The sequence below is a fragment of the Daucus carota genome, chromosome 2, assembly GCF_001625215.2.
Source record: "Daucus carota subsp. sativus chromosome 2, DH1 v3.0, whole genome shotgun sequence".
Taxonomy (NCBI): domain Eukaryota; kingdom Viridiplantae; phylum Streptophyta; class Magnoliopsida; order Apiales; family Apiaceae; genus Daucus; species Daucus carota.
This window is the reverse complement of record NC_030382.2, coordinates 34117836-34138792: the sequence shown is the minus strand read 5'-3', so window position 1 is coordinate 34138792 and position 20957 is coordinate 34117836. Positions and strand designations below refer to the sequence as shown.

Sequence of the window (20957 nt, the reverse complement as noted above, 5' to 3'; positions counted from 1 at the left end):
ATTTTTCCAGTATGATTTTACTAAATATAAATGACATATTTATGCTCACATACAATTATCTACAAATTTATTAATTTATCTATAATATGTATCTACATATACATATAAATATATATTTATTTAACACAATTATATATATAATATATTATAACATATATATAATGAAATCTATGTACAAATATTTCGTGTATTTCGTGTACCCAAAATAAAAACCCATATCTGACACAAAATCTATCATGTAATTTCGTGTTTGTGTACTTTCGTGTTTCGTGTATCGAAAATCAAAACTCATATCCATTTTTTTCGTGTCGTTTCATTTCGTGTTAGCGTGTTACGTGTCAAATTACCATGCCTACTTACAAGTCACAATTGCTCCCTCCGATCTTTGGTTTCTTTACGATTTTCTTTTAGTGTATCCAAAATAAAAAATTATGTAATTATAAAATCTTATTGTTTATATTATTATTTTACAAATTTATTTATTAGTATGAAACTTTGTTTAACATTTTTGTTGTAGACATTAACAACACGCCGAAGGTGAAAAGCATCGGTTGCGAATCCAGAGGGCTCATTTCTGTAAGTTCATCCAGTTGTTGGATCTTCTGCAAGTACTTCTCAATTCCGTACTTAATCATGTTAAAGATTTGGTGGCTTGAAAATCTCAATTTGTTTTGAACGTCAAGATATTAGCTTATTTGATCTTGAATCTTGATCGTTTGTGTCGTATGAGTAACTTCTTCGTAAGCTTTAACAACTGCATCAACTAGTTGACAAACACTTTTGATGTCTTTTCATATTGCAGTCCTTGTATTATTTGGAAAAAAAATCCAAAAACGTTGATGTTTAAATCAAGAGTATTAGCATGCTAATTTGCTAAAGTGACGTGATAGCATGAATGATTTTCTCACTCGAACATTGTTTAACCACAAATTTATCAATACTTGCGATAGCCTTATGTTGCATGACATCTTCAACTTTATTCTTACTTGACCTAACTGCTGGTTCTGTTATAAAAGAAAAAATTCTTATTTTTTATTCAATAAACATAACCCATCGTGATAAATACCGAGGCCTGGCTACCGCACTCATGAACATTATTTTGGTTATAAATCTTTTGATTTAGATGTTTGATGTGGTTCATGTCCACTTGGTAGGATTGGTAGGAGGTATAAGTTTGTATTGTCGTATAGAACAATTTCTCGTCTATATGAACTATATGAAACATGCCTACATATATGTGTGTAGAATGTTGATCGTTCAATATGGTGTAAGACAAATTTAACTTTTACTTTCAAGTCTGAAAGAGTTAAAAATGATTTCAGTGCATTTGAAGAATTCTATGCACGGTAATTTTAGTTGCCCATAATTGATGTGCCTATGTCCTAATATTGGTTCTGACATGAAGTGGAATTAACCTTACTTTTTCAAGTTCAAAACATATATTTTATTTCTACCTTTAAATTTTTTGTTAAGATCAGGAGCTACACCTTCTTCTTAGATGGCTTTAAAGACAATTTTTCATATATTTGATATTGTTGCTAACATCATATCCAGCTCCAAATTTTTTTAATATTAATATATGTTATTAACAGTAGTTTTACTTTTTTTAACTTTTTAACTAATTAGCAATTATATATTTAATATTTTTTATTTGTTCATTTATAAAGAAAAAATATTATTTATCTTCTATTAGTTTTATGATAACTTAAAAGGATAATGATGGTGATTTCTTCTATCACTACCACTGTTTTAAACAATTTATTTAATGATATAAGAATAATACACATGTTGTACACATGCACATATAAGCTGGGGTCTTCTAGGAATTATACATCTTACCCTCTCCATATCTGCAATAATTACACAGATTCGGGGCAAAAAATTCAGGGTAAGAAAAAGAATGGTCGGCATTGTCGAATATGAGCGGATTGGACATGGGAGTCTTAAATCTCACGAGGATATGACATTACATAAGAAGAATTGGAGACGGTGTATTAGAATGGTTGAGCCTCCGTCTCATGATTTATAAAGATTTTGAGAGTTATAGAACTTTGGTTTTGGAAGAACATTCAATCATTCAGTGAAGGAGGTTATGTGACAAAAATGAGTACTACGTTTACAGAATCACGAGCCAAAATACTTACATATATATCACACCGAATATTTTGTCTTGCACTAGATACTTTGTCTTGCACTAAGTCGGACATGTTGCAGATCGGAAGAGTTTTTTCTTCTTAAAATACGATTAATTTAGCTAATTATGCCGCTTATTATGGTATTATACAGGTAACAGATGACATAGGCAGTATGTTTCTGTTCTCACAACTTGACATAACAAAACGCAAAACAAATATGCCCATGCTAAATCTGCACCGGGGAGTTATGGTGCATTTGACTTCCTTTCAGCCCACACAGATATATTCCACCCAACCGCTTCTTCTGCGATTTCTGTCGAGCTATACTTCTGGGCGATTTAGCTGTGATGCCATTTTCATGGCCAGAACCTTCTTGTAAATTATCTGCTAGGAAAGCCGGGAGATCATCTCCAGACCTTTTGTCTAACCAGGCTGTGATGTCTTTAAATACAGTCTCAATGTTATTATCCGTCTCGCCTGCTGTCAAGCCGTGCCACATTCCTGGATACAGTTTTATGGTTTTGTCAACACTACTGGCTAACTCGTACAATGCTCGACTTACATCTGGATCAGTTACTGTATCTGCTTCCCCGTGCAGCACAAAAAATGGTATCGTCACCTGCCAATAAGCCATATATTTAGTAGTACCAGTCAGACTTGCTTAATAATATGTGTCGTAAAGTTTAAAGGGTAGGTGATATATTAAATTAAAGTAAAAATCGAAGTAATGGCAAAGGCTGATAACTGGGAAACACAGTCTCATGCTTGCCAATACTGTAGTCCCCAAAACACAATCTTTGTAGTAAATGCAGAATGTAGTTGGTTTCCGGTGGTGGTCACACTCACATTTATAGAGTAAAGTCTTCAAACTACTTCTAGAGGATATGGTTGTGATAATAAATGAACAAATACAGATCCTCTGCCTTTGGTTGAGTCATCACTGTTTTGCCTCATACATGAATTTGCTATGGTGTCCGTTGGATCTTGGATCATGAGAATTCAACACGGTAATGGGAATGTGAACAGAATTAACTATGGGTATATCACTTGCACTCGAGGCATTCACCCAAGGAAATATTATAGACTTGTTTATTTTACTATTAACTACTACAATAAAAGAGGATCATAGTGATGAGGACCTGGCTTAAGCTATCCTCAAGATCCATGCTAGTCCGGAGCATTTCTAGAGCTGTTTTCAGTCGGGGTTTGTCCTGGTAAATAAGTCTATTACCACGTATCTGCACATTAAGGGAAAAATGGATCAAAGGTTTGCAAGTACCAAGCTACTCTTTAGAATTTTGCAATTTGTCACGTTTGTTATCAGTTATAGTACAAGTTTTGACCTCTTCTCGCTTGACAGGGTCCTTGAAAGCTGCGTCGATAACATCCTTCGTGGGAACTATTTTCCACTTGGGTATAACGTCTTCTAGAGTAGTCAACATGCTCACTACCACCGGATGTGGCTTAACCTTTTCCGATATCTGAAAACATATTGTTCATTGATGTTAATCAAATATGAAATAACCATAACAACTGTCATTAATAGATTTTTTTTTTTTTTTGAAAATGTCATTAATAGAAATTAAAAGAGTAAACTGCAGTATTAATTATATCGTTACACTACAGTAACAAGAAAATTGTAATACAGCACTGACCTTGCACATTGGAGCCACGAGAACTGCCCCGTGCCAGAAAGCAGGATCCTTTTTATGAAGAAGTAGAGCAACAGCTCCACCCATCGACTCTCCATACAAGAATCGTTTCTTATCTTTGTACTCTTTCTGCGCTGGTGTACATACGAACAGTTTTCACCATGCGTTTTCAATTAGATATTTATGTATTCTAATATGGGATTTTACTTTTTGATTAACTAGAATTAATCTTTTGTTATTTCAGTCAATTATCTGGGACTGCTTTTACAGAGTGCATTGTGAATCTACTACGATTTATAATAAGCAACATTAAGCTGGTAACTTAATCAACATTTGATTCTTCCAAATCAAACTTAAAGAAACATCATGTAGATTACAGTTTAAGAATATGCAATAGTTAAAAGCAAGAACTGCAGTCACTTAAATTGGCTGTGATATATAAAATTTATGATGAAATAATCGTTTGTGTAGCTTACCACAGACAGATTTGAAGAAGTCGCTGCAGTCGTTGACAATGTTCTCAAACTTCTTGATGTAACAACGAGGTCCCCTGGATTGTCCATGTCCCTCATAATCGATCCCCACAACAGCGTACCCATACTTAGCCAGCCTTGTCCCACAACCTTAAATTTTGTAAACAGTGTGATTAGTTGCGCTGCACACACAATTTATATCTGGAGAGACCGATTAGTTAACTCATAAACATAGGTATAGACTAATATGTAAAGATTGAAATGTGATTTTAAGTAAATTATGGTTTTAGTGAATATTATCAACAATATATGTCAGAATTTGCAAGTTGAAGATGATAAATTTATTGTTACAGGTAAGATATAAAAGCCTCACACCAACCACTTTACTACGCCAGTGACTCGGTAGTTGTTACACTGGTAATACTTTATCTCTTCCTCAGACAATCATACTTGAATAAAGTTAAGAGCATTTCCGGCAATACCAGCTAAAATGCTTTTCTCCACCAATGCTAGATATGTAATATATTTTTTTTATTTACATATTTTCGAAAGAGAAAGATGAACAGGAGATGAAGACGATATATTGAAGCAGAGAAGTGACTGGCTAAAATTTGGTCTAGCTACACGATATGTTGGAGTTGTTAAATCACTATTTAAGTTTTAATTATAGTTAGAAAGACAGATAGCTAAGCTGATTGCTAGGTGAACTGGACACATTGCACATTGTCAATGCACTCCTTAAGGATAAGGTTTTCAATTTCAGACGAACAAGAACCAGTTTAGGTCATGGAGTTCGTTACTAAAACTATGAACAAAACCTACATAACCCCCCCCCCCCCCCCATCCTCTCTCTCTCATTCCCTCCCTCCCTCTCTCACTCTCATACCCCCCCCCCCCCCCCCCCCCTCCCTCTTTCTCTCTCACACAGAGAGTAAGAGAGGCTTCAGTAGATTAAGCAAATCAGTGGAGGCAATATTACAGGAAAAGTTAACTTGAATCCGGAAGACAAGTTAAGGCATATATCTACCTCTCATGAAATCACTGCATTCCATGCCATACCCTTCAGCCTCGTCAAATATAAAAGAATGAAATTAGTAGAGCTTAAAAAAAATGCGAAACTTGTTCAACACAAGAAGAGAATAGAGAATGCAAACCATGGCAAAGAAAAACAAGAGCTTTTGGTGGAGATAAAGGCAGCCATCTGCAAGTAAAAAGCCAGACTCCTCTGGAATTCCTTACATATTCCTAAAAGAACATAAGCATAATCATCATATATGCATTCATGCTAATCCAGCTGTGGATCACATTACTTATAATGAATGCAACAATAAAAAACTCTACCCCATAGTATTCCACATCCATTTTTGAACTCAAGAAAAACAGAACCCAAAGGCCAATAGACTAGTCTATGTCACTGCAGGCAGGAAGAGAGAAAAGGCAGAAAGATTTGAGGATACTTGTAGCTGTGATTTATTTTTGGACTTGTGGCCTTGGGTGAGAATTGAAGTGATAGGTTAAATTTAAGAGGACAAAGAAATGAATGTTGACATTAATTGAGATTTGGAGTTATTGATTTGTTGGTTAACAGGGCGATACATGAGTCATGAAGTAATGTCATTACTGAAGTGATGGGTACTTGCATTTGCATGCAGCATTCATATTTCATCCAGAGTGATGAGGAGCCTGTTTGTGCCATTTGAAGTGAAGAATATTGCTTGTCAGATTTAGAAGTTAGTTTACTTAATTTTTTTTGAAGGAAAATGATGTGAAAATGAGGGGTTTTTTTGGACATAAATTTATTTGAATAGCAAAGTTCTGGCCTGACTCTTGGCTAGGGCCTTGGCGTGGCAGGACGGTCCGAACCTTCTAGCAATTAATTATTAGCCGGGATTAATTTAAATAACTAAATATACATTAATTTTAAACTATTATGGTTTCATATAATAGAGTAATTTTTACTAAACACATTTTTTTTTAAACGTAGGAACCCGCAGCCGCTACCTTTCGGGTGCGCACCGGGTAAACCCACGAGCTCACGCAATAGCCTGCAAACTATGTGAACCAAGGTAAACCGCACCTAAGCGCGACAGGCTCTGATCCAGGATGCATAATCACAAATTCTGCTCCTTTCGGGAGTTGAAGCTGTGACCAAGAGGATACTTGTCCCCTTTTTAACCAGCTGAACCAACCATTGCGGGCCGCTAAACATTTTTGATGTATAATGTAAAAGAAAAAGAAAAAAAAGCGTGAAACTTTTTTGTACAATTTTAAATCAAGTTTAGGTGTTTATTCGTTTCAAAAAAAAAAAAGTTTAGGTGTTTATTTTTTGAATAGATTAGTACTTGCATTCATCAAATCATTTCTTTGTCTGGTACATATTTAATATACACAGGAGGGTTATCAAACCACTCACAAACGCCTTACACAGAATAGACAGTTTTTGCTATTTCATTCGCCACACTATTCGCAGAACGATAAATAAAACACACACCGGATTTAATTTCTTCTACTTGGTAAGTTTTTTTTTTTTTTTTACCGTTTAGACCATGTAGGACAGATTTGTAAAAGAAAAATTCACCGTTTGAAATCAAATCGAGGCGTGACAATCGAGACTTTTGGGTCAATTCACAATACTGTAAATAATTGGGCTTCAGCCCATCACCTATCAGGACTGTTTTTCGAACCCAACCCAATTAAAACCAAATCAAAACCCTAAAACCAAGATTCATACACAGGTAATCTCTCCATTCAGTTTGAGCCGCTTGACACAGGTAATCATCTTCTCCATCTGCACACAGTCACACACACATATAATCTGTAATTCAGCTCGTGTTAACCATTACTTAACTCTATATATAACACACAGAGAACAGCAGTAAAGATGAGCAAAGTTACCGCGGCCAAGGGTGGTAAGAAGAAGGGGACGAGCTTCGTCATCGACTGTGGAAAGCCAGTTGAAGATAAAATCATGGACATCGCTTCTCTCGAGAAATTTCTTCAGGAGAGAATCAAGGTCGGCGGAAAAGCCGGAGCTCTCGGCGATTCTGTTACTGTTGTTCGTGAGAAGAGCAAGATCACCGTCACTTCTGACGCTAACTTCTCCAAAAGGTTATTTCATTTTTACTCTTTTCATTTTTTCGGTTCCGAGATATTGTATTTTTACTTTCGATAAATGAATTAAATTTTTTAGTGCGAAGCTATTAGTTGAGATGAAATGTAGGTGCTTATTAAATTGCTAGAATTCTGTTTATATATATGCATGAAAATTTGTTTGCAGTTATTTATAATTTCTTTGTATGATGGATGATGGTATGAAATTAAAGGTATCGATATTTAGCTCCGGTATATGTCATTTCGTGATTTGCATTTGTGCTCGTCGTGGTAGGGGAAATTGTGTAGTAGCTCTTAGGTTGTTGGTTCATGTACTGTCTTAATGCAAATTTTGAATCGATGATTTTATTTTATTTATTTGGTTTCTTTTGCTAGTTTAACCTTGATAGTAAATTATGTAACCAACTTCCATCAAATTATACATCCAAGCAGGGATGGAGTTGGCATGGGGTAGCGGGTTTACTTGCCCCTGTGATTTCAAATATATTTGTATATTATAGTATGAATTTATAAAATGCATAGCCTTGCCCTCATGGTGGAGGTATTGTTCTGCCACCTACATGACCTGTGTTTAACTCTCGCTGCCTTCTTTTTCTATACTTTATTTCATTTGTGTTTAATTTCTTGTGCTTAGCATGTATACTTGGGTTTTTATAGAAAAACTCAAGTAGTTTACACATTGTTTAGTAGTTTATATTTGATTTTCCATGACACAAATTTTTCACTTCATATTTTTGTCCCCACTAAGTGTAAATCCTAGATCCGTTACTGAATCTGAGTATACAGGTTTGGTTTCTGATGTAGTTGATATTATATGGAAGATGTGTTGTTGCAATATTATAGTATTATTATACTAGTATCTGTTATGTGTTGAATCTACAATTGTTACTAGATGTTATCCCTCTATGATTTATTTAGGCTAAAGTTGCATGGTGTATAGCAGTCTGTTGACTACTTCAATGTATCAGTTGTTACTTGTTACTCCTTTCCGGTAGCTATGCAATCTAATGAGGAAGTTCACCTTTTAGCTGAAATCTTGACTGCTACTTTAATTATCAGTACTGAAGGTAGAAAATACAATGACAGATTGTTTACCTTTTCCTTCTGGTCTTTATAGGTATCTTAAATATTTGACAAAAAAGTATTTGAAGAAGAACAATGTCAGAGATTGGTTGCGTGTGATTGCTTCCAACAAAGACCGAAATGTTTATGAGCTGCGGTACTTTAACATTGCTGAGAATGAGGGAGAGGAAGAGGACTGAACTGTCTAATGTAGTTCTGCTGTCTCCCCTATTTAAACGTTGAATTTTCCTTATTGGATTCTTGTTAGAACTATCAGTATCTGATGTCAGTGTTTTGGATATCTTAGAATTTTGTTTTCCAATGAGATATTTTTGTTGTCACATGAGATGAATACTTTAATCTTGTTGATTATCTATTACAAGTATATCAAGTACTGTTCTTACTCTCCTTTTGGATATGTGAACCAGGGTATTTTACAGTTTGTTTTTTGCAAAGCGAATATGCATTATAACACAAGTGATACAACCATCCTAAGGTGGACGTCTCTCGAGTTAAAAGCAAACCCTATAGTTTTAAAACTATACTGAAAACACTAGAGATATATACTGAAAACACTAGAGATGTAATGCGAGTTGGGTAGCTCGTCGGGTTTGAACTCGTATAACTGGGCTAGACTTGACTTATTAAATGAGCCGAATTCGAGCAAAGGTTATGGCTCGATTAATTTAGCGAGTCAAGTTCAAATAGAGGCTTAGACTCGATTAAGTGTTAAATTATACAAGCTGGCTCGTTGGATTCGTTAAAACTGACTCGTTTAGCTAAATGAGCTAACTCGACACGACTCGTTAAATTAAACAAGTCGAGTTTGGGCAGAGATTTAGGCTTGATTAGCTAAACGAGTCGGCTCGACTCGATTAAACTTGACTCGAATTAGGCTCGGCTCGAAACTTGGCTTGCTCAACTCAAATAACAACCCTAGAAAACACTAATAGTCCATTATCTTAGAGGCTGTTTGGATGAGCTTATAACTTCTTAACATGACTTGTGTGATAAGTCGTAGTTCAAATTATCTGTTTGAGTAATTTTGACTTAATAATGACTTATGAGTTACTAAAAATATAATAATAAAAATAAAAGTGATTTGTGGGTAACTTACGATTTATGAGAAATTATTATAAAAAAATCAAATCACCGGAAAAAATACTTCAAACTAACTTCTGGCTTTATGTCAGTTTCTAGCTTATTTTTGACTTTAAGTCGATTTCTAACTTATTACACAAACAAATATTTTTCAGTTTAAAGTTAGAAATGACCTAAAACCCGGGCTTTAGTCCTAGGCAAACAGACTCTTAGTCACCAACATGACAGGGAACTAAAAGCTGTTTAGTGAAACTAGATATGGTTAAATCTGCTCAGGAAACTAGATATGGTAGTGGTTAAATCTGCTCAGGGAAACTAGATATGGTTACAATTGTATTTAACACATTAGTTCTCGAATGGCTGCGGAGGACTAGCATTGATGACTTCCTTTGATAAAAAACTGAGCCAGTGCAAGCAATGGCTCTGGAAGACTGGTATCGATGACTTCCTCCCGAAAAAACTGATCCAGTAGCAAGTAGAAAATCTGGAACAGCTCCCCATGACACTCTCCAAGTCGGTCTTTAAGTCGATGTCACTCTTCAAGTCAGTCTGTCTGTAAGTCGGTGAAGTTGCTCGTTATTTCTTCCGACACATATTTCAGTCATGTCTTGGAATGGGAAACTGATTATAGAGTGGCAGTTAGCCAATAGGAAATTCTCGTTTACAACTAGTTTGTGAGATGTCAACCAAATGTTCTTAAATGGCAATCTCTAGAGATAGGTTGCTAAAAATCAATGTAGATGCATCAATAGTTAAAGGACAAAACTCGTTCGCAATAGGAATGATTCTCAGAAATCATCAAGGACACTACATTTCAGAAGATACAATGAGGTGTGCAGGTTCGATCCCGGTTATGGAAGTTGAAATGACAGGCTACTTTATGGGCTCAGGATTCAGGAAGTTGCAGATGGTGAAGTGGTGATTGAGAGCGACTCATTGCTAAGTGTTCAAGCAGTAAAGCATGGTTAGGAAAATTCACTGAAGCTTGGTGATCTAATGCATCAATGCAGTGATATACTGAGATGTAATGCTCGACTCTCGATTAATTTTGTTAGAAAGTAAGTTAACAAGGTCACGCATAGTACTGATAGAATTCCTTGTGAGCTGAATAGTTTCATTGTAATTCCATCTCCTCTAATTTATTTGTCGGAGACACTGTTATCTGAGAGTTTGAAGATTTGATAAATTTGATATCTTCTCAAAAAAAATAAAACAATAATCAATAAAAAAAAGTACGGTTTTTCTATGGTGTGCCCATGTGCACATGCTAAGCGCAAAAAATTTTGTGCTTAGATCATTTTGATTGGTTCATATCTCTTGATAATGGTGGACCCCCCTGCAAATACACCAATCAAAATCTTCCAAATACAAAAACTTCCGCGCTTAGCATGTGCCCATGGCCACACACTAGACAAACCGAAAAAAGACGCACACACATATACACACTTAAAAACAATTATAACAAAAAACTAAAACAAAACCACGAAAACAATAAAGAGACACACATGAAATCGACATAATTCAAATCAAGCGGGGTGTATTGGATTCTGATTTTGAAGCATTTTTTTTTCATTCTTGAAATATGAGGGTATTTGATTGGGATTGTTTCGAATCCGTTAAAATCTTGAGGTATTCAATTGGGATTTTAAATTATGCTACAAAATCTGGTGGTATTCAATTGGGATTTTAAAATATTCTTCAAAATCCGATGGTATTCAATTGAGATTGTTTAAAATCCATTAAAATCCGATGATATTCAAATGCTGGATTTTTTTGGATTTCATAAAATGATGGATTTTGTGGCATTCTTCAGTGTAGTTTAACGGGGGTGTATTCGATTGGGATTTTAATGGATGTTTTTGGTATAGGGATTTTAATGGATTGTACGTCGCAGAGTTTATAGGATTTAAGCACAATGCTTCAAAATCTCATTGATTTTGGTGGGATTTCAAAAAACTTAAAATACACTGAACAATGTTACAAAATCCATCATTTTATGAAATGCAAAAAAAAATCCATCAGCATTTGAATAACATCATATTTTAATAGATTTTAAACAATCTCAATTGAATACCATCAGATTTTACAGCATAATTTAAAATCCCAATTGAATACCACCACATAATTTAAAATCCTAATTGAATACCTCAATATTTTAATGGATTTCAAACAATTACAATCGAATACCTTCGGATTTCATGAATGCAAAAAAAATGTTTTAAAATCCCAACCCAATACACCCCTCTAAGTTTTTTTAAATCCCATCAAAATTAATGGGATTTTGAAGCATTGTGCTTAAATCCTATCAACTCTGCGACATTTTATCAAAAATCCGCAAAAAATCAAAATCATCTATTAAAATCCATGGACTAAAAACAATACATTAAAATCTGGAATACACCCTTGCAAAGCGCGGAACTTTATCATCAAATCAACGTCACAAAATCACGCGGACACAACCATATATACAGGCACCTGTATATGAATATGTATAGTTGTAACAATATAAATTGGGAGAATCGTGCATGAGAGCATCTCCAACGGTATTGGCTATAATCGTTGACTAAATTGGACCTGTAAGATATTAGATAAAATTTGCTGAACCTGTAAGAGGTACTGGCTATATTGATTGGCAATAATTTAAAAATAGTATGTTATTGTTATTTTAAATTGTTAAAATAGAATATATCAATTCAATATAGTAATAAATGATGTACAATCTTCCTACAGACCTGTAGAGGTTCGACAAATTTAGCCGTCCATAGGAGGTTGGCTAAATTTATAGACAACAGGTGAGCATGGTTGGAGTTGAGTTTTTGGAGCTGTTACCTAAATCTTTTTATTTTAAGTATGTCAACTCATCTTTTAGCTAAGGGTTTTAGATGGTTGGAGATCCTTTTAGAGGTTATCACTCATTTATTTTAATAAACAGAAAGATTAGAAAAGTCCAATTGCCGGATCGAAGAAGTCATCAAATTAGGGCTGTCAAACGGATAATTCGGATACGGATATGCCTATATCCGTATCCGTATCCGTAATGGCCGGATTCAGATACGGATAATATCCGCATTATTTCGGATACGGATAATATCCGCTTTTTCTCGGATACGGGTGCGAATATTTCGGACGGATGTCGGATATTTTTGATGACTCTACCGTATTAACGATGATTTTCAAACAATTTTTTGATGACTAAGCTCAAATAATATTTTTATACATGAATAAAGTGTTTGAGTATTTGTACAATTATATAAAAATTATGTAAATGTATTATTTAATGCATATACACACACTACAAGCTAAATAAAATAAAATTTTAATTACATATACTTATATATTATATAATTTAAATATCATATATGTATTTAATTTCGGATTCGAATATCACGGATTCGGATACGGATAATATCCGCTTTATTTCGGATACGAATAATATCCGCTTTTTCTCGGATACGGTTGCGGATTTTTCGGACGGATATCGGATCTTTCGAATTTTTTTGACAGCCCTACATCAAATCATGCATAATTTATCTAGCAAGGTAAGAAACAACTTTATGGTCGCGATTCATGTGCACGTTGCTGTCGCTATCTTGTATTTCCTGCCTCTACTTTAATCACTCACCCGCTTTTTAAATGACTCGCCCTTTTATGCATAAAATATGATATAATGCTGAAAGTAACCCTCAGATTTTTTACCCGTTTTTAATAAGGATAAAAAGATTAAAAAATAATAAAAACATTATTTTGAAGAGTTGGTTCTAGACGGTGGCATAATAAACACACATCGTATAATCTGCTATCACACTCGTTTTCTCCATTTTTGGTGACGATAGAGCTTCAATCCGATTCTATTGTTCTGCGATCATTCTTATACCGCTGCGGTATGAACATCTCCTCACTTAAATTGATGTGTGATGTTAATATATAACTTTTATTTTCTTTTTGATGAATCTGACTACTAAATTTACGCATGTTTTGTATGTATTCACCTTCAATTTTCTGTTATTCATGCTTCAATTTTGTTTTGTTATAACTGCTAAATCGCATCACATTGAATTGTTGAGATCTGGCTAAATGTTTACTACTTACTTTACAGTAGAATTTTTTTTTCCAGCCCCGAATGTTTTCTAAAAATGATATAAAGAAATTTTTTTAGCCTCAGGTAAGTTTCAAAAATCTTTGTATTAACTATTAACTGATATTTTTCGTTCAATCAAATGTTGTTAACGGGGGTGTATTCGATTGGGATTTTAATGGATTGTTTTTAAAGGGGTGTATTGGATTGGGATTTTAAAGCATTTTTCTGCATTCATGAAATCCGAGGGTATTCGATTGGGATTGTTTGAAATCCATTAAAATCTTGAGGTATTCAATTGGGATTTTAAACTATGCTACAAAATCTAGTGGTATTCAATTGGGATTTTAAATTATGCTTTAAAATCCGATGGTATTCAATTGGGATTGTTTAAAATCCATTAAAATCTGATGGTATTCAAATGCTGATGGATTTTTTTTCATTTCATAAAATGATGGATTTTGTGACATTCTTCAGTGTATTTTAAGTTTTTTGAAATCCCACCAAATTCAATGGGATTTTGAAGCATTGTACCTAAATCCTATCAACTCTGCTGCGACATTTCATCAAGAATCCGCAAAAAATCAAAATCCCATACAATCCATTAAAATCCATAGACTAATAACAATGCATTAAAATCCCAATCGAATACACCCCCGTTAGTCTATGGATTTTAATGGATTGTATGGGATTTTGATTTTGTGCGGATTCTTGATAAAATGTCGCAGAGTTGATGAGATTTAGGTACAATGCTTCAAAATCCCATTGATTTTGATGGGATTTCAAAAAACTTAAAATACACTGAAGAATGCCACAAAATCCATCATTTTATGAAATGAAAAAAAATCTATCAGCATTTGAATACCATCAGATTTTAATGGATTTTAAACAATCCCAATCGAATACCATCGGATTTTAAAGCATAATTTAAAAATCCCAATTGAATACCACCAGATTTTGTAGCATAATTTAAAATCCCAATTGAATACCTCAAATTTTTAATGGATTTCAAACAATCCCAATCGAGTACCCTCGGATTTCATGAATGCAAAAAAATGCTTTAAAATCCCAATCCAATACACCCCTCTAAATATTTGAGTCCCGAATATTTTTTGAGCTCTGGGTGATTTGATCTCCTGGTTCCGCCACTGCTCCCTCCGTCGCATGTGAGTGTTTGCACGCATTTTGAGGCTGTTATAAATTATAGTTCCATATCATTTTTCAATTTTTTAATTTATGGAATAAAAGTTTAAACGTGAAACCTATACTCCCTCCGTCCCCCTGAATAGTATACACCGGGGGATGGGGACGCGGCACGGACTTTAATACTCCTATATAAAATGTAGTGGTGCAATTTATTTTTAAAATTTTCTTTTTCTGAATTAAAATTTGGATGTTAAAGTTTTATTCAGAAAAAAAATCTCAAAAATAAGTTACGGAACTATATTTTATAAGAGTATTGAAATGCGTGTCAGTTGAAAAGAAACATATAGAAATAAATGTAAATAGGACAGAGGGAGTACTTTACAGAGTCTCAAAATGCTTGTCAAAAAGTAAACCTACCGGGACAGAGGGAGTACTATCCAATACTATGAATTAATTTTGTGGCTGATTATGTGTTAAACACTTTAATCTCATGTTGTATTGCTTGTTTTTGCTAACCAATATACTCGACTGAAAGCTAAATGATGCGAAACTGAATCTAAATTGCGAGTAGAACCAGGTCGTGTGAATATTAGAAGATATACATAGTATAAGCTTTCACAGTGTAAGACTGAAAATATGAATTGGGTCATCGTTCGACATGGTTTGTTCTTAGTATAATTTAAATTCTGTTGGATAACGGAAATGGCAATATTTAATAAGTTGTTTTGACGTTTTACTTCAATACGTGGTTATGTTGATTATTATCTACTTTTGCAACTAAAAGGCTTATCTACCTTGAATTGATGTAGTGCTGTAGCCTTATGCTTAAGACAGGAAAAGCAATTGATTACATTTTTGTATTGAATTATATAGTTGTTGCATTATAGTTTCATGCCAATTTATATGTTGAATAAAAATATTAAGATATTGATTTTTTCTGGTACTATATTTGCAGAATGTTGCAGGTGTGTCATGTTTGACCTGTGAGGTTTCAACTTCCAAAATGACCACAGCGCATAATCATACCGCTGAGGTCGTACATGGAATATCTAATATACTTGCGCCTCCAACATGTGAATCCTACATGTTCCTTAGGGCTGAAGCTGCCCTGCCAGTTTGGTTTAGAACATTTCTGTATCTTCTTGCTGTTGCTTATTGTTTTATTGGTTTGTCAGCCATAACTGGTCGATTTTTCCGGTCTATGGAAACTGTTGTTAAGCAAACCCGTAAAGTGGTAGATATAGATCCCTATACGAAATCCGAAACTGTAAGATATGAAAAGGTCTGGAATTACACAATTGCGGACATTAGCCTGCTGGCTTTTGGGACTAGTTTTCCTCAAATATCTCTAGCCACTATAGACGCAATACGGAATCTTGGGAATTTGTATGCTGGAGGTTGGCTCAATGTCTATTTCACCCTCTAGATTGTATCCAAATGTATTAAATATCTTTGCCCTATATATACTAATGAATTAAGCATCATATGCTGCTTGGCTTATTTATATACTCTCACAACCCCTCTTATTGGATCCTCTTAAAATATTCTAGGCATCATGAATAATATTTCATATGATATCAACATACTCATCTTATATGTTATAGTTTTGACTATATCAAATCTATAGTATTATTGCTTTGTTTAGGCGTAATTTGGCATAATTGTTGAAGCAATCAATGTATGGGCTGATACAAACAGGAAATGCATGCCTTATTATTTCCAAATCTTATGAATTCGCAGGCCTGGGCCCTGGGACACTTGTTGGTTCTGCTGCATTTGATCTGTTTCCTATCCATGCTGTTTGCGTCGTAGTTCCAAAAGCTGGAGAACTGAAAAAGATTTCAGATTTAGGAGTGTGGATTATCGAGCTCTTTTGGTCTTTCTGGGCTTATATTTGGCTATACATCATCCTAGAGGTAATATGCAACTGTATTCTGTATAATTTTTTGTTAGTTGCTTAAAATTGAACCCCTAATTATATAATATCTGATATGAAACAACTCATGGGAAATAATATATTCAGTTGTTATTTACCAGATACGAGCTTATATTCCATGCAAAGCATGAATATTTTTTGATATTTTATTTTTATATCATATATTTTTTCCTGCGAGTTTTATTTTGTTTTCAGTAACATTTTATATTACATATGATATAAAGTGTGGATGGTGGGTTGATTTAATTTTTAGGGAAATTCCCTTCAGTTCATTTTATAATTAACTTTTCCACTACTACCATCATTTTATTTGCTTTTATACGCGGTGACCCTTTAGTTTCCCATCTATAATACACTTAGTTTAAACAGGATTTTATAGGATTAATTTCAGACCATAAAACAAATAATATATTGAAATCTTTGCAAAAGGATACATAAAAAGATCCCTTTTGGTGTTTGCTGTATAAAATTGACTTTCAGTTTTAGAAATCTTCTCGCCTCTGTATTTTGTTTTACGGAGTATATATTTTGTTGAATGATGTTTTTCATTGGCGTTCTGTAATTGATGTGTCACATTTCTCTAATTTGAAACTTTTAATTCATTGCTGACAACTCAAATAGATATACTACAAGCTTGGTAATGCCAACGTTTATTAAAATGTAGGTGTGGACTCCGAACGTAATCACCCTCTGGGAGGCTGCTTTGACAGTACTACAGTATGGGTTATTACTGCTACATGCTTATGCTCAAGACAGACGGTGGCCATATGTTTCACTTCCCCTGTAGGTTTATTTTATTGAAATTTGATTGGTTTCTGCTTATTTTTCTGATTCTCAGATGAATTGTGTAGTTTTAGCTGATGAAGCTTTCTGATTAAAATTTTTCTTGCCTGTGATGTTATTTCTCAGTGAAAAAGCAGATAGGCCAGATGAGTGGGTGCCCCCGGAGGTTGATCCAAATAAAGATAACTGCAAGATTGACGAGTATACTATAATGTCTGAAGTTAATGAAGATGAAAGAACAGGCATTGTTGATATATTCTCCGTCCATTCAGTTAGTGGGACAGGTGACCTTCTTTTATGTTATAAATACTGTAGTGAGTTTAGTAAGTGTAGGAGAATTTCAAATGACTCAAAAGAGAAAAGTCAAATTAGAATATGATGATGGGGTACGACTCATCCAAGAACCCATATATAAGTATAATAGAGGAAGCATAATGTGGTGTTGAGATTTTACTCTATATTAGTAGGTTACATATTATTATATAAACATTCCTCGATCACTCACTAATATCTCTCTTATTCAAAGCATAAATTGCAGGTCCTATGTATGAAAAGGTATTTGGCAGTGACGAGGCTATATCTTGTGAACAAGGTAGCAAAGGCATTACCTGTAAAGAAATAAATCTTCTCACCATATGGAAGCAACAATTTTTGGATGTGTTCATGGTACCACATCTTGTACCATGTACGTTGAATGTTTCAGATAAATTTACATTAGCACGGAAAAAACTGCTTCCACATTAAGTTCAAGGTTTAAATGGTTTCCCGCCTGCAGGGCTGGTGTGCTTAATTTCTGGCAAAAGCTTGTGAGCTATTCTGTTGACCTAGTATTAATATTTTCCCATTTTCTACTTTACTGTAGCGAGTTTAAATGCTACTTAAGATTATCACAAACTAGACTTGTGCTCTCACTGTGAGCTATTCTCCATATGCTCTCACTGTCCTCGAGAGATTGTTCATGTTTCTCTTAACTATTATACCTAAAGTAGACAGACTTAGGTGCAGTCAATACAGCTAGAACCACACCTGTACTTTGTAACCTGCTCCCCTATGATTAATTAATCTTGGGTCCATTGTTTGATTTAAAATTAATGAATCTATACAAGAATTAGATCTGAGTGGAAGCTTTTATATCGACAATAGAGCTGCTATCAAAGAAAATACAGATAATTATCAATCTCCTTTTATGTTTACATAAGATTACTTCTGAAAAGAACCCTAGATACAATACACTCTTCTCCAGACCATGCTTTACAGCCACAAAAGAATAGAGTCCATCACTAATTTTTAATTCATTATTTAGTGGAGGAGGTTTTCTGTCATCTTTTCTTTTGGGAACTATCTTACTGTCGAGCAGTCTGAGTTGGACGCTGAATTTGATAGTGATTTTTTTTTTTTTTTAATTACTATAATATTATGCCAATCCGCACGGATCGAACCTCTAAAGTGAGCTGGATATTAGTGATTTTAGTCATGAATGCTTCTTTATCATATTTTTAAATGGATTCATCTTCTAACCTCTGCCTTCTTAATTAGCAGTCAAATATGTACCTACTGACCCTTTTTTCATGGAACAGTTGGATACCAGTGGATCGAAACACTCAAAGAGCAACTACCTGCATTATGCAAGAATCTTCTGGCAGTCACTTCTTGCACCATGGAGGTTTCTGTTTGCTGTTGTGCCTCCCTATCAGATTGCTCATGGATGGGTTGCCTTCATTTCTTCACTAATTTTCATCAGCGGAATTGCTTATGTTGTCACAAAGCTCAGTGATGTAATAAGCTGTGTCACAGGTTCTTAGTCTTTACTGGAGAATTTAGTTAACATTATTTAAATTTAAGCTTTGGCTAGTGGCATTCTACATTTCCTTGATTTTTTTTGTGCAGGAATAAATGCTTATGTCATAGCATTTACCGTATTGGCTAGTGGAACTTCATGGCCAGATTTAGTGGCAAGCAAGATTGCTGCTGAACGTCAGCTAACAGCAGACTCGGCAATAGCAAACATTACTTGCAGGTTTTACACAGCCAAATGATATTTAATTATGCTCCTAGATGTTATCTAAGATCAATTTTATGATTTACCCTAACTAGTTACAGATTAACAGTTTAACAAATGGTAAACTGAATGCAATGCAGAACAGTAAAGAGCTAATAAACAGTAAGAACACACGATTTTAATAATTAGTAAGAACCTGGCCAAAAGATCTTGTGTTCTTATTGTCTATCTGCACTTAACTGTTCGGAATTGCATTTACCTTACCATTTGTTAACTGTTAATCTGTAACCAGCAGGCCGTTTGGGTAAATCATAAAATTGATCTTAGATAACATCTAGGAGCATATTTTCAAGAAATATTTGAATACTTGATAATGTTTTGATCAAAATATTAATTGGTAAAGCTATTTTGTGGCTCAAAAGAAATTATAGGTCAAGTGCAGATAATTATATTATGCGTACTGGATTATACATCAGAAAATTCAAGGGTAAACCAAGACTAACATCGACAGGGAATATTAAGACTGGGGAATTGATTTTAATAGGGTTCAATCATATCTCATCATATGTTATCTAGTGATCTAATAAGACTAGATCATCTGTTCCAATTCAACACAGTCCTGCCCTTTGACAACATACAAAACACTGAGCCACTGAATATATTAGTTTGTACATGAGAGTTTCTTGATTGCATCCTGATGAATATGTAGCCTCACAAAATCAGTAGTTGGTAGAAATTTGAGAGGTAAACTTCTACGAAGATAACTTTATCTGGTAGCTTACTAGTGTGCGTACTTCCTCTCGGTAACCTCACTCAACTATTAGAAATGAAGGTATTAACCTAAAATGAGGTTCATGGACTGCACGTTGTAATTTTATACTTATGAGTTGTGTTCTTCAACAATGGGTAGTCTTGTAGACTAAAATTACATAAAAATACTTCTGGTCAGAAATTAATGATACTCTTTTGTTTCTCTGTTCCTGCAGCAACTCAGTGAACATATATGTGGGCATTGGTGTTCCATGGCTCATTGACACACTGTACAACTTCATAGCATACAGGAAGCCTTTGCAAATCCAGAATGCCGATGGGCTTAGCTTCTCTTTGCTCGTCTTTTTTGCTACTTCTTTTGCTTGTATTGTTGTTCTGGTATTCAGGCGTGTGACATTAGGAGCGGAACTTGGAGGACCCAGATTGTGGGCATGGGTTACATGTGCTTATTTTATGTTGCTTTGGGTTATATTTGTTGTAGTATCATCTCTAAAAGTGTCTGGCATCCTTTAGACTGTGTCATGTACCCACCTCAAACAGTTTGTATGTAGAATGTAATTGAATTTCAAATCGACAGTTCATGCACATTAGATAATGCATGTCCAATCTATTCATTCTTGTTACGAAGAAACAAATGTAATTACATTCATATATTATTTGATTTGGTTCATACTAACTTATTTATTCTGAATGATTAATTCATGACTTATAAC

General features: G+C 34.4%; 3 protein-coding genes across 6 annotated transcripts; 2 read left to right on the top strand and 1 right to left on the bottom strand.

The window, feature by feature from the left end:
* Nucleotides 1–2208: 2208 nt before the first annotated feature.
* LOC108209869 (caffeoylshikimate esterase) lies at nt 2209–5950 on the bottom strand. Of its 4 annotated transcripts, XM_017381046.2 has the most exons (8): nt 5602–5950; nt 5415–5505; nt 5288–5320; nt 4264–4410; nt 3791–3921; nt 3479–3616; nt 3275–3373; nt 2209–2754 (listed from the first exon to the last, which is right to left on the bottom strand). In XM_017381046.2, exons 1-8 carry the CDS (start codon nt 5620–5622, stop codon nt 2362–2364), a joined length of 1053 nt encoding a protein of 350 aa, XP_017236535.1. In that variant the 5' UTR covers nt 5623–5950; the 3' UTR covers nt 2209–2361. The 4 variants fall into 4 exon arrangements, with proteins under 4 accessions (XP_017236535.1, XP_017236537.1, XP_017236538.1 ...); XM_017381048.2 differs by lacking the exon at nt 5602–5950 and having other exon boundaries at nt 5288–5327; XM_017381049.2 differs by lacking the exon at nt 5602–5950 and having other exon boundaries at nt 3791–3916.
* Nucleotides 5951–6928: 978 nt separating this feature from the next.
* On the top strand, nt 6929–8841 carry LOC108209870 (large ribosomal subunit protein eL22z). The gene is made up of 3 exons (XM_017381051.2): nt 6929–7031; nt 7127–7368; nt 8489–8841. The coding sequence occupies exons 2-3, from the start codon at nt 7142–7144 to the stop codon at nt 8631–8633; spliced, it is 372 nt and encodes a 123-aa protein (XP_017236540.1). The 5' UTR covers nt 6929–7031; nt 7127–7141; the 3' UTR covers nt 8634–8841.
* A 4433-nt stretch (nt 8842–13274) lies between these two features.
* Nucleotides 13275–20920, top strand: LOC108210213 (magnesium/proton exchanger). Its single transcript, XM_017381508.2, has 9 exons — nt 13275–13415; nt 15711–16152; nt 16496–16671; nt 17356–17474; nt 17601–17758; nt 18013–18140; nt 19052–19268; nt 19362–19491; nt 20460–20920. Exons 2-9 carry the CDS (start codon nt 15759–15761, stop codon nt 20755–20757), a joined length of 1620 nt encoding a protein of 539 aa, XP_017236997.1. The 5' UTR covers nt 13275–13415; nt 15711–15758; the 3' UTR covers nt 20758–20920.
* The last annotated feature ends 37 nt before the right edge of the window (nt 20921–20957 follow it).